At 36.8% G+C, this 26,223-nt stretch overlaps 3 protein-coding genes and 1 pseudogene across 4 annotated transcripts; 1 reads left to right on the top strand and 3 right to left on the bottom strand.

The window, feature by feature from the left end:
* Window positions 1-9,305: 9,305 nt before the first annotated feature.
* On the bottom strand, window positions 9,306-9,842 carry LOC128194387 (UDP-glycosyltransferase 88F4-like; annotated as a pseudogene).
* A 1,450-nt stretch (window positions 9,843-11,292) lies between these two features.
* On the bottom strand, window positions 11,293-12,445 carry LOC108334838 (putative disease resistance protein RGA4). The gene is made up of 2 exons (XM_052869972.1): window positions 12,319-12,445; window positions 11,293-11,846 (listed from the first exon to the last, which is right to left on the bottom strand). The coding sequence occupies exons 1-2, from the start codon at window positions 12,443-12,445 to the stop codon at window positions 11,293-11,295; spliced, it is 681 nt and encodes a 226-aa protein (XP_052725932.1).
* A 7,910-nt stretch (window positions 12,446-20,355) lies between these two features.
* LOC108334839 (putative disease resistance protein RGA3) lies at window positions 20,356-21,570 on the bottom strand. The gene has a single exon (XM_017570772.2). It carries the CDS (start codon window positions 21,568-21,570, stop codon window positions 20,356-20,358), a length of 1,215 nt encoding a protein of 404 aa, XP_017426261.2.
* Window positions 21,571-22,170: 600 nt separating this feature from the next.
* On the top strand, window positions 22,171-24,278 carry LOC128194227 (uncharacterized). 2 transcript variants are annotated; one of them, XM_052869296.1, is made up of 3 exons: window positions 22,227-22,274; window positions 22,487-22,689; window positions 22,865-24,278. In XM_052869296.1, exons 1-3 carry the CDS (start codon window positions 22,256-22,258, stop codon window positions 22,973-22,975), a joined length of 333 nt encoding a protein of 110 aa, XP_052725256.1. In that variant the 5' UTR covers window positions 22,227-22,255; the 3' UTR covers window positions 22,976-24,278. The 2 variants fall into 2 exon arrangements, 1 of the variants encoding a protein (XP_052725256.1); XR_008245596.1 differs by having other exon boundaries at window positions 22,171-22,274; window positions 22,518-24,278.
* Window positions 24,279-26,223: the final 1,945 nt, after the last annotated feature.

The raw sequence follows: 26,223 nt of genomic DNA, 5'->3' as shown, positions 1-26,223 counted from the left end.
CAGTGGGATGAAATCTCAGCTCTTGCTTAGTTTTTATAATTAAAAGTTTTAGTATGAAACAATATAACAAAAACATTGACGAATGACGAGGTTAATAACGAGGTTTTAAAATTGGACACTCTAGTTTTTCTCTGTTGAAGGGTGTCCACGTTTCATAGTTACCAAAAAAACCTCCAAAACCTATAATGATGTGTAATCGTTTTGGAGAATAGTAATGAAAGAATTCTAGAAAACAGAAATAATATAGCAAAAGACATTCAAAATGGTTATTGTTTTGAACTATAATTTTTCATTTATGAATGTCAATGATTCTATTAAGAATAACAATGTAATGTCCAAGACTTGTAGATTTGAAGTAAATTCATCTTTTAAAGCTCATTTGAGATATTAAAGAATGTGAAAGGTGTAGGAATGCAACTTATCAAATGCACTGCATATTTTACAGCATAACACAAAAACTGAGCAGAAATACTAGATGTAAACATTAGAGCCCATGTGATATATAATATTTTCTCTCAACTATTTCATTAGGTGCAATTTATTTAATGTATAATTCTTTTAAAATCAAACTTTATAGTTTTAACATAATTTTCAAACTGATTCTTCATATAGGCTATAAATTTTGTGAGATGTATACAAGTTTGAGTTTTATTATTGTAACATACCAAAAATATAACATATTACTACATCAAAGAGTTATCACAGACATGATACTATAGAACAGTCAAAAACTAGATCATAAAGTGACTTTTACCGTCATTCAAAATAAGCATAAATTTTAAACTTTAATATACAAAAGTTCTAATCCAAAACTATTTACAAGTGTTAGCATCACTTTCTTCAATAGCCTGCTCCAAGGTCACCTCATCTCCCTCTGCTTCCACGCACAGGATGATCATAGCAAATATAGAACACAAAGAAAACATACAACACAAACACATATAGAAGGGTAAGATAGAAGAAAACAAATAATGATATATGCATACAATTAAACTTTCAAGTAAGTTAACAAAAACATATCAAACCCAACTAACTTTACATTTAACCAGCTCTTGACTTGACCATCCAGATTAATATGAATATGTAGCTATGTCAGTTCGTGCACTTGTTGTGGTGAAACAACTGGCCCACCCAAGCTACCACGCAATGTTAGTCCGTTATCATTCACCTTAGGCCAAGGAAAAGCTCCTAGGCTAGGACCTCCTGTTATTCTCACGACATGTCTCACCCATCTCTACTTGAAAATAGGTGACCATTAGAATGTCAGGATGAACTCCAAGACTGAGCTTCCCATATTCATACTTACAACTTGACAATTACCACTGGGAATCCCTCCTCGGAATTCTCTTTCGCACCATTTGAAACCCTAAACCTTACTTTCATACTCATATAATACTCATATATAATCATACATTATCCACACACATAAATCAATTTCATTATTCCAAACAATAAAGAACAAAGAAGAAAAGAATGCATGATAACCTGGGACAATCACTCGGTGCACGCATTCGCTGAGCGACTACCAACTTTACTCGCTGAGCGACCCAGCTCGCTGTGCGAATCCACTTACAGTAAGCCAACCTCTGTAAACACTCGCTCAGCGACCCAACTCGCTGTGCGAATTAAACTACCAGTGCTATCAGACCCCAACCTCTCGGTTAGCGTTCCAACTCGCTATGCGAAAGTCCAAACAGTATCCCAAACACCCAACTCTCTCGTCGAGCGCCTCCATACACTGATTGTATAAAACTCATAGTGTTCCCAAACCTCAATCATTCACTCAACGCACCTTCTCGCTGTGCGAATCATCAAATAGTGAGCCAACCTCCCCGACCACTCGCTGAGCGACTCTACTCGCTCAGCGAGTTTGCATAATTTGCAATACCAAATTTTCATAATTACGCAACCTACACCAAATTTACCAATTCCACTTATTTTCTCCAACTTCAAATCTTCCTAGATTGTGTTATAAACTTAATTAGACTTGAACAAGTGTTTCTAAACCTTACTAACATCATTCTAAAGTGTTTCCTAAGCAATTCACTCTTCAAAACTTATAAATCAACAACCTATGGACTCAATTCATGTTCTACTATTTTTGACACATTTTTATGTAATTTAAGGACTCAAACAAGTCACATTTGACTTACCAAAACTATCCCAATAGACCAAATCAACATCTAACATCTAATTCTTATTTTCACTACTCCACTTCCTCATAATGACTTAGACAAAGATAAAACTACTTCAATTCATAATTAATCAACCTCACTACATATTTCCCCTCACAGATTTCCAGCCTTTTATACAACCAAAACAGATCAACTCATAATCCAAAACAGTCCAGAATATCAATTCATGCAATCACATTCAAAATCATCCATTCACACCATATTCATGTACCATATAACATCATTTCAGTTCAAATAATTCAAGGATAATCTTTTGCACAAGCATACACAAGAAATTACATAAATTAAAGAATTTCCTAACTTCCCTTACCTCTACAACTCGCACTGGTATATAAAATACCTGATTATGACTTGCACCGCAAGGAACTTCTAGAAACACCTACAAATCACCAATTGATGATAGGAAATGACTCTTAGAACTTAAATTGAGCTAAGATTTCAAGATAAGAAGACTCTAATCACATGCAGGAATATAATTTCTGCATGATCACAAATTTAAGGAAAACCTAAAACAGAGGAATGAAACTTACTTGCTCAAATCAAGAAATTGATTGGTTGAAAAGGTGGCTATCGATGCTAGGATCGCCTAGACACTTCCTGATCGTCGAAAAATGACCTAAGGGTGAGAAAAAGTATAGAGAAGTAAGAGAAGCAAAGAGAAGAGTGTTTTAGAGAGATATAAGTATTTTAGATAATGAACCGAACTGTAGAAAGTTTTATTTATATTATAAGATTATTTTATAATAAAATACTCGGTCTCATTATTTTAATACACCTATCTACTATAATACTCTATTTTCTAGGTTCTTACAATTATTCATAAGATATAACCATGTAAACTGCTAATAATCTATAAATAATACAAATTTAGGGTATACAAAAAACAATTAAAACAAAAACAAAATAAAACTTATGATGAAAGGCAAAGGGAGAAATCATTGTTGCGAGAAAAGATGTAAATAACGTTTTTTTTTTCTGAGTGTTTTCTAGGTTTTTTTTAATATGAATTTTTTAATCCTTTGTATCTATGTTCATGTTTTTTAAATAAGTTGTTGTTTCTTGCACTTCCAAATTTTTTTAAAATCTCAAAACTATTATACGTAAAAGAAAAAAAATTAATTTAAAGTAACTTTTTTAAATTGTTTTCTCTCTTTGTAATTCAAAAAATCCTACATCCCCATCTTTTGTGCTTCAACGAATTTTGAATTCTATTAAAGGTTTTTTCGAAGGTTTTAACGAATTTCAAAATATGTTCTAACCTTTAACGAATTTCGAAATTAGTTGAAATATTTGAAAAATCTTTTAACAGATTTTGAAATCCATTTAAGCCTTTAACGAATTTTAAAATTTATTGAAGTTTTTAACGAATTTTGAAATTTGTTAAAGGTCTTAATGAATTTCAAAATCCACTGAAGACCTAGATGAATTTCAAAATTTGTCCAGACCATCAATAAATTTCAAAATTCATTGAAATTTTTAAAAAATATTTTAATAAATTTTAAAATCTTTTAAAATTTTTAAAATTTTTTAGCAAATTTTAAAATTCGTTGAAAATTTTAACAAATTTTAAAATTTATCGAGATTTTTAATAAATTTTGAAAATAGTTCAAAGTCTTATTCGTTAGAAAATTTGGAAGTGTGGTAATTACTATTTACCAACTTTAATAAAAATGATAGATTATTTTTGGAAATTGAAGATGTAGGAAAAAAAAAATACTTGGAGGTGCAATGCAGAGATCAACCACCCAATGTCACGTTGACACTTTTTTCTCTTTCCGGCTTTTCATCTTCTCTTTTTAGTTCTCATTTTTATTTTCTACTTACTATACTTCCAAAAAGTACTTGATTTGGTATGTTTGGGTTTGGTTTTTAGTTGGATAGTCGCTGTCCTAAAAATTTTACATCACATATTCTTTGTATATATATTTTTTCCTGTTGGTGTTCGAGATCTTTGTATATATCTGATTTTCTTTTTTATTCATGTACCTTTTTATTTTATTTAGATGCATTAATAACCAATACACATAAATTTTTTTATCTAAGTTTGACACTATTATCACTAAGTAATATTTTTTAACCACAATTGTTTATGAAAATATATTTTGTAGGTTATAGATTTTACACGAAGGATGTTTCTTTGTAAATTATTGCAATTTTATAGAGTAGATATGTAACATCCCAAAAAATTTTGCCCTTTTAAAATTCAAAATTTAGAATATTGCAATAATACAATTATGGTAACACCCCGAACCTCGAGCTCAAATCTATACAAAAGTTTACAGCTCAGACTTAACGGTACAGATAACATTGAATCCTTCTAATACGATCTTCCATCTCTTCCTGCACTTGCGCCAGATCACGTGACATTCCTTCATCTGCTCCCGTATAACAAAAACGTTATACGATCATCGCAAAAAAATATGATTTTCCAATACATGCACAAATAAGTAAGGGTGAGCTAACATGCAATATACCATTTATAAAATATGCATAAATGCTTTGATATAAACATCATATAATACTTAGGTTAGACATCCCCATATACCAACCTACCAAAATTTCTACTAGACACTCATACGGATGATACATTGATGAGCTACTGGACAAGGCTATTTCCCAAACATTCTAAGACCGGATACTATTTGGACGGACGCTATCTGCCGAACACTATCTGCCGAGCGCTATCCACCGAACGCTATCTAATGAATATTATTAGACTGAATCCCATTTGAACGAACGCTAGGTGATCATGCACAATTGAGCCGAACGCTAAACTCAGAAAACCATAATGACCGAACACACTCATAATGAACACTGAGATCAAACACTAAGCCGAACGCTAGAAACTGAACGCCAGATCGAATACTGATTGCACGAACGTTAAGATTGATCACTTAGGCTCGACACTAGACACCAAACGCTATTAGACCGGATACCATTTGGTCGCACACCAAGAGACTGAATGCTTAGTAAGATCAAACACTTAGACTTCACGCTGAGACAGTGCACTCTACTAGAACAATTACTATTATTTCGAACACTATTCAAACGATCGCTCAAAGATCAAATCTCGCGCACCACAGATTAAGTACCATTCGGACGAACGCTTAATTGATCACTTTACTGGATTTAACACTATCTGAGGATAACCTCATCGAGACCAGATGTTCCCTATGTACGACCACTAACCGTTAACAATCCTTGTCTGAGACAAGCGTCATCCAAACCGAGCACTACCTATGAATGATCACTGCCTGAATCATGCATCATCACGACTAATCACTATTTATTAATCGATCGCTACCTCAATGAATATCAAGGCCGGTCACTCCCCATAAATGATTGCATCCTCAGAGCAACATCACCAATAAAGATCATTCTCTAAGAACCATCGCTACGAGACCGAACACTAGAATAAAGAACGCTTGAGTCTGGGTTAAACGCCTAGAGTACTCTACTGAACACCTCAGTACTGACTGAACGTAATCAAACTAAACCACAGGGTACCAAATTAAGATCAGACGCTAGCTACCTCAGAACAACTAACATCAAGATCAACTGTTACATATTAACGCTTGCTACCTGAAAATAAATAATACCAAGACCGGACATCACTAATAATAACGCACGCTACTACCTATAGACCCAACAAGTTTTACTTTCCGTCTCTCTCGAAGAATTATTCCAAATCCAGCTTTATCTGCACTACCATTTCTCCCGTACCAGCACGATCATCACGGGTGGAAACCATAGCCACAACATGCAAGATGAATAACCAGAAGTATCACATCATAACCCATTACATAAACTATAACAATTCCCATGATAAATCGACCCACATGACACTGCAGACTAGTCTTTCATAAACTAATGTCGTTTACTTGTAATTCGTCGTCATAACCTGCTCTCAATAACAGGCGACTCGAGCCGTCTTCCATCGCGACTTCAGACCTATCTCCCCGACTCGTCAAGGACTAACGAATAAAAACATTGATACTACGCGTAACGATGCACTATACTCAACACAAGCCGAAGTCATTGGGCGAGACATTCACCTCCTCGCGCAGAAGAAGGTGACACTCGAATCTCAGTCTCACGCGTGAGACTAGCAAAAATGCTCAAAAGACAGACGAAGTTACAAGTAAATAACATAGTGTATGTACCACCTCCAACAGAATAAACGTGCTCAATCACGAATTCATACATATTCTCAATAACATGTATAAATAAACCAATATTGGATCAAGGAAATAACCAACAATTCTCAATAATTGTTTCAAAATACTCCCACGGATTCATGCATTAATGCCGAACGCTATTTCCAACTCTGATGTTGTCTGAACGAACGTTCTGAAATTAATCATTATCAAAGGCCGAACGCTGCCGATGAACACCAGACCTTATTAACCGAGCTCCAAGGACGAACACTCGAGATCAAGTCCAGTCGTACGTTACCTCAGACGAGTACTTCCTGAGGATTAACATCATCGAGAACGAACGCTCACAAACACAATTAAACCAAGGTCGAACGTCCAAGATTCAAACCGAACGCTCAAGATTGCTACCCAAGAATTCCAAGTTAAGAACGAACTCTTATACCCACTAATATCTCAATACTGAACACTCAAATCAAACACCATTAATCCGGACACGATAAGGACGAACGTTTTGATACTTAGTCGAACCCCTAGGTCACTTTGCCGAACGGCATTAAAAGAAGCCTGACCGAACGACATAAATCAACAACTAATCGAACGGTGCTTAAATCAAAACTTAACCGAACGCTCAATAATAACTAATATCCCAAGGCCGATCGTTCAAGATTCAAAACTTAAGAATAAGCAACTTAAAACCGAACACTCACTTATACCCAAAAACCGAACGTTCTGGATTTAAACCTAAGAAAGTTAGCTTATGACCGAACGCTATAATCACTAATACATCAGACCGACCGTTTAAGACTCAAACTTAGAATATCAATTTAAGGCCGAACGCTCACAAGCTAAACCTAAGAATACCTCATTACAACCGAACGCTTACTATTACCAATGCATAATCAAGACCGAACGGTTAAATTGTCCAACCTAAGTTGAGCACTAGTTGAGCGAACGCTCGTTCTACACGTTATAATTTGGCCGACCACTATTTGGTCGAGCACCAATTGGACGAACGTCCAATTTTGACTCACCAAAATTGGACGTACGTGCATTCTGCAGAATTCTGCAGAATCGCACAGATTCCAGAGAAAACCCAGAAACCCCTATCTTCATCTCCTTCTTCCCAAATTTTACCCAGATTTGCAGCAACCACAAAATATCTCAAAAATCAAGGAAATAAATCAAACTCCCCTTACCTCTTGAAGACTTCCTTGTAAATTTTGGGATCTATCACCTCCCAGACGTGCAGATCAAAATCTCCTTGAAACCTCAACAGTTCTTCACTTCCTCTCCCAGATCTTGCTGCAAGGACTCCACTCTCACCAGATGCCCAACCCAGATCCACCTCTCAGTCCTTCTGAAGTTGGTACAGCTTCCCATGGGTGCTCTTTGGACAACTGGAAACGGGAGAAAGGGTTCCCTCCCTCTGGCTGCTCTCTCTCTCTCTCTCACATGCCAAAAATGAAAACCCTCACCTTGCTAAGCTTCCCCGTAAATGCACCTCCAATAATTGCATTCTAATAATGCAAGAGGTGGGTAACCACCATGTCCCCACCACTTCTAAAAATACAGGTTCTTACAAGATATATTTCTAATTTCAATAACTATTACAGTTTTAATTAATTCCAATATTTTTATTATAATTTTATATAGTACACACACAAATAAATATATATATATATATATATATATATATATTAATAAAATGATTTGTAATAAATGATAATAATATTGATATCTACATTTTAATAATATTTTATGTTCTATCAACTAATTGATACAATTTTTTCAATGTTATTATAAAAGGAAAAAATAAATTATATGAAATTAAGAAGTAAAACTTAAATTTAATTTATTAAATAATACATATTATGTGGAAAAGTCAAAAATACTTTTTCTATGATCCATAATAAGTAACAAATGATAATAACATTGATATTTTTTCTTTAATAATATTCTTAATTTCTGTCCATTAATTGATTAACTTTTGAATATTATTATAAAATAGAAAAATAAATTTTATGATTATCCTTTTAAAAGTCACTAACATATGATGAACATGATACTTTTAATTTTGTTTGATTTTAATAAAATTTATAATGAGGAAATTAACTTGATTTATGTTGAATTTTCAAGGAAGTTAAATCCTCGGATAGTCCTTGGATTTGTAAAGGAATCTCACATGGGTTCTTATATTTGCAACTGTGTCAATTGGGTCATAAATATTTGTAAAATTGAGCCAATTTTATCTTGTTCGTTAAATGTTAACAAATGACGTTAAAATTTGTTGACATGGTGCACACTAATGTATATGTCTATATTACGTGAAAATTTTTATTTAAATTATTATTAAGTATTGTATAGGTGTTATATGACGTGTTATGTTATATTATTGGCAGATGAATTTCTGTTTAGTACCCGGTTTTAAAAATGATTTTATTTTATTCCAAAGTAGTATAAATTGTATCAATTAGATCCCTTTCGTTAAATTGACATAAACGGAGTTAACTCCCAGCTGACAAATCTGCACTTTTTCTTCTCTCTCTTCTGTATTTCCTGCCATGTTCCAGCTTTATCTGTTCTTCTTCCTCACTTTTCCTGCTCTTCTGCTCCTCTGACATGCAATGAAACTAACTACCTAAATTAATGCTAAGGAAGAATGCACGTTCATGACTCATGAATGTTTTGCATTTGCCAGTTGCAGTCGTCACCGATTCTCCAAATTCAACTTTTTTTCTCTTCCATTTCAGAATCGCACAACACAGAGAGCTAGCTCTCTGAACGCGTCGAGGCAATTTCGTTTCCCAGTTTCAAGGATTCGCGGGCCAAGAAGACTTCATCATCCTAATTCAATTAAATGTCATTTTCTAAAGAACAAGAACCCATGTTGTTGTTTTTTCTACTCCTTCTGCTTTGATCGTCTGAAATGCAACCTCTGAGAAACTGTTTCCAGTTATAATATCATTGGTCCCATTGGCATTCCCACCTTTTGTTTGAGCTTGAAGCTTCTCTCTCTTATCTGATTTGTCTCCATCACTTCCCTCACTCTCTTTTCTACTTCCTATACACTCACAAACCCATATCTTACCCTCTGATTCACGCCAACAACCACCTTCATCTCTCCCACCATCACCTCCCTGTTCACGTGTTGCTCTGCGTACAGTGGCCATGCAACCATCGACACCCCCGCTACCACCCCTTCCAACACCGAGTTCCACCCGCAATGACTCACAAACCCCCACCGATTCATGACTCGGCACCTCCACTTGCAGTGCCCAGGCCTTGACCACCATGCCTCGATCCTTGGTCTTCTCTAGGAACCCATATGGCAACACTGAAGCCAAGTCGAATTGATCCCCTGGCTTTGCTAGTTCCTGATTCATTACCATCATCCTCTGCTTCCGAAACACAAATACACCACGCTTATGCTCGGTTGTTACTCCAGCCATCGCAGACATTCCTCGCAGCCATCTAATAGGGGATTCAACATGTTCACCACCCACCACCTTCAGAGGCGTATTGCTTGGCACGCGCAGTTCCACCCCGATCATATCCTTAAACGACTCGCTCCTCTCTTCGTGGAGTTTCGGAAAGTATGAGAAGAGCATGAGAACGGCGACGCCAGAAGTGAATAAGTTGTAGACTATGATTCCCATGGAAGAAGTTGATTCCATGGCGGAAGTGCAGAAGAGGTCGATAAAGAAGGCTTTGACGGGGGAGGTTTGGGATATTTGGGAGAGGGAGGTGGCCACGCTGGAAGCATTTGCTTTGATGAAGCCGAAGGCTCTGGCAGCGAGGCTTACGGAGGTTGAGGTGGAGAATGGGATGTGGGATAGGCGAAGGAAGGAGATGGAGGGATGGGCGACAGTGATGCGGCAAATATAGGCTTCGATGGTGGGGTGGTCGAGGAGGCCCGTGGGGAGAATGATGGTGATGTTTAAATGGTGTGTTTGAATGAGCTTGGGGTGGCCTATGCCTAGTGCTGGACACATTACAATTGTGTCCTTTTCCACCTACCCTTTCTCCGTCGCCACCTCCGCCAGATCAATCTTCTCCCCCGCCAATCTTACGCTCCTCCATCACTGCCACCTCCATCACCGCAATCTAAGCGAGAGAACAACCCTCCCCTGGAAAATCTAACATGAGAGGAGCAGGTACACTAAAGCATATATTTTCTACAATCATCTTCGTGGTTATTGGTTTGCAATTTTGGAGTAGAGGAGCAGAAGAAAATACTCCAAAATTTTAATTGCATGTCAGAGGAGCATAAGAGCAAAAGTGCAAGAAAAGTGAGGAAGAAGAATAGAAAAAGTGGGAACATTGTAGGAAATGCAGAAGAGAGAGAAGAAAACGCAGTTTGAAGCACGCAGTGTGAAGCGCATAAACGACGGAATCCTTGTGCGTCCACGGGAGGAGTCTGCATCAGTGATTGGAGCTTGAAGAAGCACTGTAGCCACGGAGATCTGATGATTTTAAAACACATCACTCATTCAATTAAATTCAATTAAACACATAATGCCACATAATAATCTTATACATTATTATTCAACAAGCCTACATAAAGTATATAAATCGCTTCATTTACAATTATCCATAAAGGTAATACCGTAACCGAAACTGAATTCATATATATTCCAAGAACATAAATTAAAAGGACAACAACTACAAAGTTTTTTTTAAAAAAAGATACGAGGTAATGAATAATGAACTAAAATCCTAAAATGAGGATAAAAAGAGAGGTTAAAGATATAATAGAAATGATTTTATAGCAGACATGATATCACCTAGAAATTGCATATAAAAAATTGATTTCATTTTACTACTTCATCTGAGCACAAACAATACTGAAACGTTGTTTTATTATTCAATATATACACTGCGCAACAGGCCACACAATTTTCAAGAACAGACTGACACAATAGGGAGATAAGGTGATATCATCATGGATATAGTCCCAATTGCGGAATGTGGTTTATGTATTGCCAATCCTCTCCTGTTTCCCTCTTGCACCGCTCCTGCAGATGAGGACAGCAGTATATGGTTAAATAAGACAAGTTGATGAGGCGTTGAATGCTACTCGGCAGTGATCTCAACTCCTCACAGTTGCGAATGCTTAATCTTTCAAGAGTAGTCATGTCTCCCACCCAGTCCGACAATGAAATAGATCTGCAATTTGTTATCGCCAATGTTCGTAGGAAAGGGACACGTTGAAAGCCATATGGTAATGTGGAGTATCCCGAAATTGAGACAAACTGAAGGGCAGTTAGTTGCCTCATATTGCTTGATAGATCCATCAGCTCTGGACAATCAATGATCTTCAAACTCTCAAGATGAGCCAAATGTCGCACTCCTTCAGACAACGATTTCAATTTCTTACAGTAATGAATGTCCAAAGTTCGAAGAGAAGTTAGACCTTCCAGCATGTGTTCAGTAAAATACTCCACATCATGCCAATCTCTAATAAGTAGTTGTTGTTGTGCATTCAACCCACTAACTGTTGGGTATCAGTCATACAGCACAAGCACACACAACTTAAATAGAGAAGAGAAAATACTGATAATAGGCAAAAAAGAAAATTTTATACTAGTGGAAGAAATTTACAGCACCTCTCTCTTTCTATACAAAACTTCTCAAAATTATGAGAATACAAGAAAGGAGAGAATGAGATGTTTAACAAAGGGGGCAAGGGGTTTCCTTTATAGCCACCGAGCCATACCCCTTTACAAGTTCCCACCAATGTGAGACTTCATTCCTCACAATCTCCCACTTGAAGATTTTGATGAAACTAATCAAATCTTCACACCATCTTTGTCTTCGTGTTGCTTATTCTTCTGATAAACTTCAGTAGAATCGAATTAACGTAAATATGTCAATAACCTTTGACACCTAATTCTGATTCTACGAAACGCAATGCAACACCTGATCAATATTTTACTGCTCTCCACCTAAACCTACCACGAACATACTAACCACTCCCACTACTTGTGCAATGTCTGGTCTTGTACGCATCATAGCAATTATAAGGTTGTCCACCACCGATGCATACGGTACTCGAGACTTTTCCATCCTCTCCACTTCACTGCTAGGACTCATACTTGAGGATAATTGATAGGAGATGGGGTAAAACTGGCTTGCACTCTCACATGTTGAAGCGCCGCAAGACTTTCAGTAAGTTTTACTTTTGAGAAAGCCAAATCTTCCTATCTTTTTCTATCTCGGTGAATTTGCATCCCTAAAATCTTGTTTACCGGTTCCAAGTCCTTTAATATCAAACTCCCTAGCCAATTGTGTCTTCAGTTCTTGGATTAGAGCTTTGTTGGGGCCTACCACCAACATGTCATCCATATACAACAACAAAATGATAAATCATTATCCTCAAACCTCTTGTAGTATGTACAATGGTCTGAACTTAGTTTGTTGTATCCGAGGCTAATGATAAAGGAATCAAATCTCTTATACCAACACCTTTGCGCCTGCTTTAAACCCTATAGAGGTTTGTTCAACCTGTAAACCAAGTTTTCTTGTTCTTCAAAGCCTTCTGGTTGGAGCATCATTTCATTCCTGCTTAACAATAACCTTGTGAGCGGTGGAACTCACAAGCAATACCCCTTCACATTGTTAGCATAGCCCAAGCACTTAATTATTTCCCCAGTTTCAAGCTCTACTCGTGCTTTGGTTTCCTTGAATTGGTAATAACAACACATTTGACTTCCTCTTGATGTAATACACCCACAAACTCCTGGAATAAACTTTGCTCCTCCTAGGAATAACTCCGGTGATTCCCTTACATCAGAATGAACCAAGTCTTCTTGTGTTTTCTTTTCTAGTAGTCAAACTTGCAAACTTCGATCTATGTTGTTGGCTTATCACACAATGCTCGCATAAAGGTAAAACAACCTTTTTAAGCTCGAGTGCAGATTATGTTCCGCCTTGCAAACTTCACTTTGACATATGTCCAAGTACGATGTCACGTCAACACCGTTTCTTCTTGACTTGTCAATGCAACCATTGCATTAGCTTTCTACAACGTATCTCCCATAAGCACATGTCATGATCTTCCGAGCTTTTATGACTTACCAGATCTCCCCTCTTTCTCACAGAATATCTTCATCCTCTAATGTATTTGCCATACAACCTTGTGAGGTTGATGCATCAGAGTTCTTTCTTCCACTCTTCTCGTGCCAACATTCTTTCTTGACATGCCCCCTTTTGCCACAATTGTAGCATTTGAGATGCTTCTTACTTTGAGATCTATCATGGGACTGACTCCCACTAGACCCATATTTCGTTGATCTTCCTCTCATCATCACCAAAGCTTGTGTTTCCTTTAAACTTTCTAGTACGTCTTCTTTGTTCCTCCGCCTGGATTCTTCTTCAAGAATTGCTCCGGCAACATCCTCAACGTGTAGACAACCTTTAGTATTATTATTCGTAATATTGATGATGAGTTTATCATACGAGTCTGGTAAACTCTGCAGTAGAAGCTCCGCGCGTTCATTTTCAACTATGTTGAAATCTACCGCTGATAGTTGGGCAAACAGAGTGTTCAGATGGTTGATGTGGTCCGTCACCGTTGTGGACTCACTCATCCGAAGAGTGTAGAGTTTCCTCTACAAGAATATTCTTGTGTGAAGAGACTTCACCTCATATAATTTTATGAGGGCATCCCAAATCTTCCTTGTTATTTCTTTCTCCGCCACACTGGATAACACTGAATCTGCCATTGATAGGTGCAAATTCGCGATGGCGTTATTCAATTTCTTTCCACTTTTGCTCCGCCATTTCTGCGGGTTTTCCTTCAATTGCAGCTATGCAATTGTCCTTTCTCAAAATTGCCTTTATCTTCAATTTCCACAACGACAGGTAAACCGTGAAGTAACACACCAAGAAGTTCCCAGGAAAGAGAGGTGGGTCATAAATGGACACTCTTAAGTACCAAATCTTTCCTAGTCAGAACTTTCCCAAACATTACTTTCACACTACCAAACGTTTCCAATAATAACTCTTGTCTGATGCGGAAGATCGGATTAAACCGCAACCACAGTGCATACTCAGAATTTTACCAACACTATTCTAATGACAATAGCAGCAGAATTCAAACCTATAGCTCTGATACCACTGTTGGGTATCAGTCATACAGCACAAGCACACACAACTTAAATAGAGAAGAGAAAATACTGATAATAGGCAAAAAAGGAAATTTTATACTAGTGCAAGAAATTTACAGCACCTCTCTCTTTCTATACAAAACTTCTCAAAATTATGAGAATACAAGAAAGGAGAGAACAAAGGAGAGAATGGAATGTTTAACAAAAGGGGCAAGGGGTTTCTTTTATAGCCACCAAGCCATACCCCTTTACAAGTTCCCACCAATGTGGGACTTCATTCCTCACACTGACTTGGTCGGGTAATACCACAGTTCCTTTAACTATTTGAATATACAAGGTCTTTAGAGAAGGAAGATTCCCCCCTTCCATGAAGGAAGCCACTTTGTCAATGCCCACAGCATTAAGTATCTCAACAAAAGAAAGACGTGGAAATGTAAGGTTGGTGTTGGATAAACATAAATGGGTCCCACACCCTAAATTAAGGGTCAATGTTTTTCCACGTTTTGCTCCATATTTTCCTCCATGTTTTGCTCCATGTTTTCAGCTTTGTTGTTTTGGTGTTTTGTGTGAAGCTCTTCTATAAAAGGGTAGAAGCAAAGAAGGTGAACCAAGAGAACCAACAGAGAAGCAGAAACTAAAACCATCATGAGAGAAGTGAAGCCACGGTGAAGGAGAGGAAAATTAGAGAGAATGTGTTTCTGTGAGTGTGAGAGTTTTGTATACCATCCAAGAGGGTGAGATATTTATTGAGAGATCCTCAAAGAGTGAGAGAAAAACTGTAATCCTACTTTCATAGTGGAGACAATTTTCTCGACTAGGTCCCATGGTTTTTTCCGAGAGGATTTTCCACGTTAAAAATTTTCGGTGTTATTACGCTTCCGCATAGTTCCCATTTTAAGTTCACAGAGGAGGGAACAAGTCACGGTCATGTGAAACTCAAGATGGAAGGAGACATGTTCAAGCTAACTGCGGATAATTATTCCTACTGGGAGCCGATGATGGAAGATCATCTATACTACAAGGATTTGTACGAGCCGATCACAAATCCGGAAATTCCGGAAGGGAAGACCGAAAAAGACTGGGAGATTCTGAATCGTAAAGCAGTGGCTATGATTCGGAAATACATCGACAGAAGTCTCTTTGAGCACGTATCGACTTATACCAATGCGTATGAGTTATGGACAAAGCTTGAATCAATGATTCAAAAGAAGACTCCCAAGAACAAAGCTCACCTAGTCAGACGACTCGTAAAGTTGGAGTACTCTGACGGCCTGAATATGATCGAGCATCTCAACACCTTCAAAGGTATTGTGAACCAGTTAATGAAAGCAGATATGAAAATTGATGATGAATTACAGGCTCTTTTACTCCTTAGTTCTCTACTGGAGAGCTGAGACACATTGGTGGTCACTCTCAGTAACTCAACACCAGATGGAAAGCTCAGTCTGGATAATATTACAGACAGTTTGCTGAATGAAGAGTCCAGAAGGAAAGAAAGGGGATCGAGTAGTCACTCAGAAGCCAATGTTGTTGAGAATAGAGGAAGGAGTGAACACAAAAGCAAAGGAAAAAGTGAAAAGTCACGAGGAAGATTCAAGTCTCGTTCCAAAGGTTTGACATGCTTTTATTGTGGAAAAGATGGCCACAAGAAGCAAGAATGTAGATTCCTGAAGAGAGATCAGAAGAATGGAACTATGCACCCTGATGTGATAGATCCCAAAAAGAAGTTGGAGGAAAAGACCACAACAGCGGTGGTATCAAATGATGAGAATGTGTTCCTTATCACTGAGGTAAACTATCTAAATATTGCTTTTGATGACTGCACTTGGATAGTAGATACCGGAGCATCTTTCCATGTTACTCCTCATGAGGGATTCTTCTCATCCTATCAAAAAGGAGACTTTGGAGCAGTGAAGATGAGTAATCATGTCACAAGCAAAATTGTGGGCATAGGAGAAGTGATTTTGACGACAGAAAATGGAAACAAACTTGTGCTGAAGGAGGTAAGACATGTACCAGAAATGCGTCTAAACCTTATCTCAGTCGGTAAGCTAGATGATGCTGGAATGAACAACCGGTTTAGAGATGGAAAATGGAAACTTAGCCGAGGAAGCATGATTGTTGCTCGTGGAAAAAAAGAAGGCTCTTTGTATGTCATACAAGGAAAGATATGCAAAGGAGAGACAAATGTTGCTCAAGAAGAAAGTAAGGAGTTGTGGCACAAAAGACTGGGCCACATGAGCGAGAAAGGATTAGAGATCCTTGCGAAAGATCATCTCCAGAGTATAAAAGGACAACCACTTGAATTATGTGAAGACTGCCTAGCAGGTAAGCAGCATAGAGTATCTTTCCATAAATATGATAATAGAAAAAGAAGAGAGCATATTTTGGATCTTGTGTATTCAGATGTCTGTTCAACATCCGAAAGGTCCCTTGGTGGTGCTCAATATTTTGTTACCTTCATTGATGACCACTCTAGAAAATTGTTGGTCTATCCTTTGAAGAGAAAAAATGAAGTTCTACGAATCTTCAAGGAATTTCATGCCTCAGTTGAACGTGAAACTAGTAGAAAGTTGAAATGCTTGAGAAGTGATAATGGTGGAGAGTATAGAGGTCCATTCGAGCACTATTTCAAGACTCATGGGATCAGACATGAGAAAGTACCTCCCAAGACACCTCAAATGAATGGCGTAGCTGAAAGATTCAACAGAACGATTGCCGAGAAGGTCAGAAGCATGTTGTCTCACGCAAAACTTCCCAAGTCATTCTGGGGGGGAAGTCGTGTTAACAGCAACTCATTTGAACAACTTATCACCATCAAGACCATTAAACGGTAAGATACCAGAAGAAGTATGGTCCGGTAAAAAGGCCTCATATCACAACTTGAAAGTCTTCGGATGTAAGGCATCAGTTCACATTCCGAAAGATGAAAGAGAAAAGCTCGATGCTAAGGCGAAATAGTGCATATACCTTGGTTCTCCAAGAGATGAATTTGGTTTCAGATTATGGGATCCTGCAATCAGAAAGATTGTTCGAAGCAGAGATGTGGTGTTCTTTGAAGATCAGACAATCCAAGACATCAAGAAAGTGGAGAAACCAACACTTAAGCTGATATGTGATCAAAGCCCTATTGTGATGAACAACTTAAGGGGAGAGACTCATCAAGCTGAGACAAATCAGGAGTTACAACTTGATGAGATGACTGAAGAAGTAGATCAACCTAATATGACGGTAGAAGATCAAGCAATTGAGAATGCTCCGCAACAAACCCAATTGAGGCAATCAACAAGGCAGAAAACCGTCAAGAAGGTATTTTTAAGATGAATATGTTAATTTTACTAATGAAGGTGAACCTTAAAGCTTTGTAGAAGCAATGGAGATGAAAGACAAAGGCAAATGGTTGCAAGCCATGGAAGAAGAGATGCAATCCTTAAAGGAAAATCAGACTTATGATTTGGTAGAATTACCAAAAGAAAGAAGAGCATTGCAGAACAAATGAGTGTTCAAGCTCAAGAATGAAGAGAACAACCCAAGCTCAAGGTACAAAGCACAAATTGTTGTGAAGGGGTGCAACCAGAAGAAAGGAATAGACTTCGACGAAATATTTTCACCAGTGGTGAAGATGAGATCCATTAAAGCAATTCTCGGTCTGGTAGCAACACTAGACCTGGAGATTGATCAACTGGACGTCAAAACAACATTCTTACATGGAGACCTAGAGGAAGAAATTTACATGAAGCAACCAGAGGGTTTTGAAGAATCAGGCAAAGAACACTTTGTGTGTCGTCTAAAGAAAAGTCTCTATAGTCTGAAGCAAGCTCCAAGACAATGGTACAAGAAATTCGATTCCTTCATGATCCAACATAATTTCAAGAAGACCTCCGCAGACCATTGTGTGTTTGTGAAGAATTATGAAAATGGTGAGTCCATCATACTTCTCTTGTATGTTGATGATATGTTGATTGTAGGGAAGAACAAAACTAAAATAGCTGCTCTCAAGAAGGCATTGAGTAAGTCTTTTGCCATGAAAGACTTGGGTACAGTGAAGAGGATACTTGGAATGAAAATATCCAGAGATCGTTCTAAAAGAATGTTGTGGGTATCTCAAGAAGATTATATTGAGAAGATTCTCAAAAGGTTCAACATGCACAATGCCAAATCTGCTCGTGTTCTAATTGTTGGACATTTCAAACTCAGCAAGTCTCAATGTCCAAAGAATGAAGAAGAAAATGAAGAAATGAACAAGGTACCCTACTCTTTTGTCGTGGGTAGCCTTATGTATGCAATGGTTTGTACAAGGCCAGATATTGGCTATGCTGTAGGAGTTGTGAGCAAATACCTATCGAATCCAGGAAAGAAGCATTGGGAAGCTGTTAAGTGGATACTAAGGTATCTAAGAGGATCTCCCAAAAGAAGCTTGTGCTTTGGCAATGGAGATCTAAAGCTAATTGGATATTCCGACTCTGACATTGCTGGACATGTCGATTCAAGGAAGTCAACATCAGGTTAGCTGATTACTTTTGTAGGGGGAGCTGTTTCTTGGCAGTCAAAACTACAGAAATGTGTGACATTGTCTACTGCTGAAGCAGAGTATGTAACAGTGACTGAAGCCTCTAAAGAGATGTTATGGATGAAGAATTTCCTAAGTGAATTAGGACATAATCAAGATGATTATGTGGTGAACTGTGATAATCAAAGTACCATTCATCTGACCAAGAACCCCATGTTCCATTCATGCTCGAAGCATATCGACGTGCGATATCACTGGATATGAGAAGCGTTGGATGAGAAGAAATTGAAGATAGAGAAAATCCATACATACTTGAATTGGTCTGATATGATGACTAAGTCAGTACAAACCAAGAAGGTTGAAGATTGTTGTGAAGGTGCTGGTGTCGTAGTGCCTTTTTTCAACTAAGTCAAGATGCAAAGATGGGAAAGAAGATCCATTTAAGTTTATGGGGGAGTTTTGTTGGATAAACATAAATGGGTCCCACACCCTAAATTAAGGGTCAATGTTTTTCCATGTTTTGCTCCATGTTTTTCTCCATGTTTTCAGCTTTGTTGTTTTGGTGTTTTGTGTGAAGCTCTTCTATAAAAGGGTAGAAGCAAAGAAGGTGAACCAAGAGAACCAACAGAGAAGCAGAAACTAAAACCATCGTGAGAGGAGTGAAGCCACGGTGAAGGAGAGGAAAATTAGAGAGAGTGTGTTTCTGTGAGTGTGAGAGTTTTGTATACCATCCGAGAGGGTGAGATATTTATTGAGAGATCCTCAGAGAGTGAGAGAAACACTGTAATCCTACTTTCATAGTGGAGACAATTTTCTGGACTAGGTCCCGTGGTTTTTTCCGAGAGGATTTTCCACGTTAAAAATTTTCGGTGTTATTATTTCTACGCTTTCATTTTTACACTTCCGCATAGTGCCCATTTTAAGTTCACAGAGGGGAGAACAAGTACCGCTGTTTCCCATCAGTTGGAGACCTAAAAAATTATTAATTCAGAAAGTCGAGGGAGCATCTCTATTCCTTCCTCCCTCAACATTCTCTTTAAGTTTGGTAAATTTCTCACGGTCAGTTTCTCCAACGATGGAAATGCCTTCTCCTCCACACCGTCATAAGTCTCACAATCTATCCACTTCACATTTTTCATTCCACTCACCTCTAACCATTTCAAGTGTGGTAGTTTACCAAGTGGAGGAAGCTCCTCACAGTTCTTACAGTCGGAGAGTACAACTTTCACCAAGTCTCTCAAAACTAGAGAACTTCTCATCCAACTGGACAGCTGTCTTCCTTGATATCCCATGAAGTCCGTAGCCTTGAAACAGTTTCAATATTAGCAATTTCGGCAACTGACAAATTGAGTTATTTAAGCTTTCTTCCGAATGCCAATTAAAACTCAAACTAAGTATCTCAAATGTGTTAAATCCCTGAGTGGGGACAACAAAGAAGAGCTTGTTCGCAATGCTCGGAGACAATGATTTGATGGCACCGGGCCAATACGACCAAAATCAAGAAAAGTCTGCAGGGATTCAACCTTCTTCAAAGCAGTCGTCGTTCTTTGCTTGAAAGCAGTCATATCATCAGACACACTAGAATTGAGCAAGCTTGCATAGTGAACTCTAGTTGGCAATGGAGTCAATCTTCCTTTCACAATAACCACACATTCCTCACCCATAATAGACTGGGCAAGATCATGAAATAGATCATGGATCTTGAAATTTCTGATCATACCAAATTCATCATACTTAGCTTCTTGAAAAAATGATCTACTGTATAATTTTTTCCACACTTTATTTCCAACATCCTCCACTTCTATATTTCCTTCACATTTAATAAATCCATTAGCCATCCAGAGATGAATAAGTTCTTCCTTGTCTATTTCAAAATCTTTGGGGAAAATTGCACAAAAAGAAAAGCATCTCCGCAATGACAAGTCCAAATTAAAATAGCTTAATTTCAAAGCACGCATGATAGAATTTTCCTCACCTGTCGCAGAACTACTTTCCTCCCGTATATCCCAAATCTCACTTTCCCTTACATTCTGCCATTGTTTTACGTCGCTTTCATCACGTAATAGGCTTCCCAATGTTTTGATTGCAAGCGGCGAACCAACGCATTTTGTCACTATCTCTTTGCCAATTGACACTAGTTCTTCCATTTCTTCTCTGTTTGGTCCAAACGCATTGTGTTTGAACAATGACCAACTATCATCTCCTGACAATTCTTTCAAATGGTAAGCAGGATGCGTCTGCATGGTCGAAGCAACTTCCTCGAGTCGAGTGGTGACCAAAATGGTAGCTCCTTTTGCTGCCCTTGCGCACTGCAACTTTCCCATCAACTGCTTCCATTTCTCTTGGTCTTCATTCCACACATCATCAAGAACAAGTAAATACCTCATCCCACGCAACACTTCTGCAACCTTTTTCCGCATTGCTTCTAAACTATCGAGATTGGGATTTTGTCCGGTGATGCATTCTATGATGGATTGTAGTATTGTCATGGTGTTGAAATCATCAGAAACACAAACCCAAATTGTCAAGTCAAAATGTTTGCATACCCTGTTATCATTGAAGACCTGCTTGGCAAGTGTTGTTTTGCCAAGTCCACCCATGCCAACTATGGGATGATGGAGAGTTCTTCACTGTCACTAACATCTTCCAAAAGAAACTTGAAATTTGCTCTCGATCCTGGTCTCTGCCGTAGACTATAGGTTCTGTAATGTCAGAGCTAGTTTGGCGCCAATTATCATCGATTGTTTGGACCTCTGTGAAACCGGGTTCTAAATTAAACATGCTCCTTTCTTCGTGAATGTCGTGAAATCTTTGGGTGATGTCTTTCATCCTCTTGCCAATATTGAAACGAAAGAGAATGCAATAATCAGAATGCTAAGCGATTTTAAAACTTAAATGAGTTTGGTGAGAAGAAGAATGTGAATATTAACAATAATCAGAATGCTAAGCGATTTGAAGAATTGAGACCATACCATTAAGTTATACTTTAATTCTCTTAACTCTGTTTTGAAATTAAAAATCTTTAAACCTAAATAAATAACGCTTATATGTAACAAATAATATAATATAATAAAATTTATTAAATAAATGTTTAACCAAACATACCCTTAATTTGTCACACCACCAAGGTTGTTCCCATGGTTCCCGTAGTTGCAATCCAATTTGAAACCTTGCCTGTATAATCTTTGGTACTTCTCAAATCATACTCATCCATGTAGTCAAAAAATATATATTCAACCTTGTTTTCTGTTTTGGCAGGCGGTCTTGTAGCCTTGAAGCAGTTCCATGCGCAAGATGATCGCCGGTATAAGGCTGGGCCAGAAATAACTTAACTATACTTATCTGTACTATATTATACTTCAAAAAACTAATCTATTTTTACTGAAAGTTAATTATTTTATTTTTTAGTTCAGTTTATAAAAACTAAACCTATTTTTAATACAGTTAACCGGTGAGTACTGTATCTTTATATTTCTAAGTTTCTTTAGTCCTTTTCCCGTGATTCCTTATTTCCAGTTTGTTCAGCTCCAACGAAAACCCTATGCAGGCTCAACACCTTCTGCTTGCAAACTGACCAGTTGCCAGTTTCGATCGGGAAGCGCCCTGCACGGTGTACCGCCGTGGCGCTGAGCGTAGCAACGGGGTTGCTTGGTGCTTGTAATCCCAGGACTGTGGTTAGGATCATTGCTTTGGTTTGGGTAAATGAAGGACCTAGTTCGGTAAATGAATTTATGTTCTTCGCTATACTGCTTTCAAATGGGGTCATTGGTGATAATAGATTTTATTACAAACGGGGTCGAAGAAATTTATATTTTTGCGAGGGATTATGAAGTGTTCTCATTTTCATCTTCTTCTGTTTGATAGACATTATTGTTTTGAAATTTGAATCTATAGGTTGGAGTAGCAGAAATCAAAGTTGCAGTTGAAAAAACCGGTAGTCGTGTTGTCCTGTCTGAAATATTTGGTCATTCCGTCTTAAAGGACTCTTTTAAGCGTGTTTTTTAGGATGGGGAGTATTGCTTCCCTGTCTCACCATTTCAGTATGAATCATAGTTGATGCCGGGAATTTTTTGTTGCGAGATTTTGAATTGCTATGCTTTTACTTCTTTATTCTTTAGCATAAAATCTATATGTACTGGTGTTTTAGTACCTACTGGTCAAGGGTTTATTTATTATTTTATTAGAACCTTGATATTATTCCAACATGTGTTGATCCTATTTATTATTTTATTAGAACCTTGATATTATTCCAACATGTGTTGATCCTAGGAGAACTAGTTGAAATCCCTTAATTATGTGGCTTAATTTGGTGTCTCTATTATGAGCTATACTAAAGAAGAGAACTATAATTTGAGCTATACTAAATGAAGTGTTGGAGTTTTGGACCATAAATCGGATTGAAACCATTACTATCACGCACTAATTCTTCTACTAAGTCTCAAAATACCGAAGCTAGATAACTTAATAGAATGTAGATTTCAGTTTGCACTTATATTAGTTGACAAATGCGTCATTGCTTTCTTCAATTAGTCATCTCAGATATTATTTTAAATTTAAGGATTAAGTAGCATATTGTTGCAAAGATTATGACTGTATACAGTGACAAAACAGGTGGCTAGTATAATCTTTCAAATCCAACACAGGATATTGCAAAGATTATGACTGTATACACTCACTTTTTTTTGGTGCAAAGTCAGATTATAGTTATTCATTAAAGGTGATTTTTTTTGTTATTCGTGTCTCTTAATTTACATAATGATGACAAGGAGTAAGAAGGAAAATGATTCTTCTGTTGTCACTGGCATGAGATTACTTTTTGAGTGGGAATAGGTGAAGTGAAACTTTGAATTTCGGTTATTGTGTCTTCAATCCTTATTTTCCACACACCAATTCAGCCTGTCAATGCTCTTGATGCAGCCATTTCAATTCTTGGTACCTTCCTCTATTCATAGGTACATTTTCGTTTCTTTCATTTCTGTTTGCTTACACAATATACTACCTATCTGTTTGAGACTAATTGAAAGTAATGATGAGGTATTTTCTTATCTCTCAGGATTTAACCTCTTATACTTAATGTTCTTCGTTACGAACTTCTTATGTCAAAAGTGAATTTCATTCATGACTCAGAATATACACAAGTACTAACTGTTACTATTTTCCAGTATTTTATACCCCGACATGTGATTTGGATGAAAGACCAATTTTTGTTTATTTATATTATATTATTCCTTGATGAAAGTCTTTTCAAATTAAGAATATTAAATTACATATTTGCGCTACAGATAATAAGTTTGTGTTGATTATTTAAGCGGGCTAAACATTGAATGAGGTGTGGTTTAGAAGCTGTCATGTAACACCTATTTTATGAATTGTACTATAAGTGAACTAAAAAATAGTTCACTGAACTGCACTGTAAGTTAACTAAAAACTAGTTCAGTTTAGTTTGTCTGAACTATTTTTTAGTTCAATTCAATTTGGATAAACTATTTTAAGTTAATTATAAACTTTTATAGTACAGTCTAGTACACTTTGTCCATCCTTATTCTTAAGAGTATATAGAATTTTTAGAGAGAGTGAAGCATACTAAATGAGTGAGTGTTACCCTTGGGTGAAAAAAAAAGCGACTAAGTACATTTGAAAAAGACATGAAGTGTAAGAGGTATGAGAGGCTTACATTCATGTTTTTTTTTCTTTAAAAACATAAATGTATGCTTGTGTGTAATGACTTGATGAAAGATGGTCAAAGATAAGTTGTACTTCTTCAGGTTCTTGAAGAGAGTGGTGAAAAGAGACACTTCGTTGAGAAAGCTCTTAATAAGGGGAGTTGGATTTTATTTGTAAGGCTTGAAGGAAGTAGGAAGTGTAGCTACTCTAGTGGTGAGTAATTGTTGGTAAACTACATGTGAGAGTTACAAATCAGATCTTCAGACTAATTTCACTTGTGGTTGTATCATTTGTGGTGATAACATGTTTTGTTTTGTGTGGTTGTGTGAAACCATTGTCATAATTATATGACATTGTGAGAGACATGGTAATGTAAGGTTTGAATGAAATGTTATATATTTTTATTATGATATTTTGATGTTTCAATGTTAGCTCCATCATTTATTTTGGTGGTTGTAATTTTTATTTGTAATGATACAAGAACAAATAATAGTATCAATATTAAAACAGACTTAAGAAAAGGAATTAATATTAGTAGACATTTGAAATAGTTTTATAATCTTAGGAAATGTTTGGAATAGTTTTATAATCTTAGATTTTTTTTTTTCTTCTAAAAAGTATGTTTGTAATTGAGATTTTCAATAAAATAGAAATAAATTTTTATTTTAAATTATATAATTTTGTGTTGATTATAAATTTTAGCTGACAAAAAATTGAAATGTTACAATTTAAATATAATTGTATAGTTAAAATAACTAAATATTATTTTTGTTTTTATAAAATAAAATGTTTTTATTAAATTATGAATATATTTTTAAAATTTAAATTAATATAATAATAATAAATGTATTACAATTTTTTAAAATCCGGTGCATTGCACAGGTTCAAACACTAGTTACATACAATTGTTAGGAAATACCTATGACCATCAAAAGAGAAAACGAAACAAGATCCCAAATCAACATGTATAAGTTCAATAGGCTTACAAGCATGAGAAACTGTGGAAAATAAAACTGATTTATTATTCTCAATCATGAAAAATACATTCTAACACTCTCTATTTGTAATAATCTAATTCTCCTAAAAAGGGAAATAGGAAAACTAGAAAAGTAAAATAAAGGGAAATAGGGAAACTAGGAAAGTAAAATAAAATAAAGATTATATGTCTATTATTTTCTCTAATTAGGAAGATTCTAAAGATATTATCTCAAATTACAAAACTCCCCCTCAAGCTGGATCATACAAGATTGTATGAACTAAGCTTGGAATAGCCAAACTCAATTGTAGAGAACGTCAATCAACCAAATTGGACAACAATGGACGAAGGCGAACTAGCACCATGAAACTTCAACTTGGACAGCAATGGACGAGGGAGATTTCCATCAAAAATGGATGATGACTTGCAGCAGCAAACAACAACAAACTACAAGAACAGATGAAGGGCCTCCAGTAGCGAACATCAACAAAACTTCAAGAACATGATTTCCATGAGTAACATATGGGAGACCTTCAAAGGCTAACAACCACAAACCTGTAGGGACTTAACTACCCTAAACAACAGCAAACCTTCAAGGACTTAACTGTCCTAA

Source organism: Vigna angularis, chromosome 10 (assembly GCF_016808095.1).
Source record: "Vigna angularis cultivar LongXiaoDou No.4 chromosome 10, ASM1680809v1, whole genome shotgun sequence".
Classification (NCBI taxonomy): Eukaryota; Viridiplantae; Streptophyta; class Magnoliopsida; order Fabales; family Fabaceae; genus Vigna; species Vigna angularis.
Note: the sequence above shows the minus strand (reverse complement) of the source record. Positions and strands in the feature narration are given on the sequence as shown.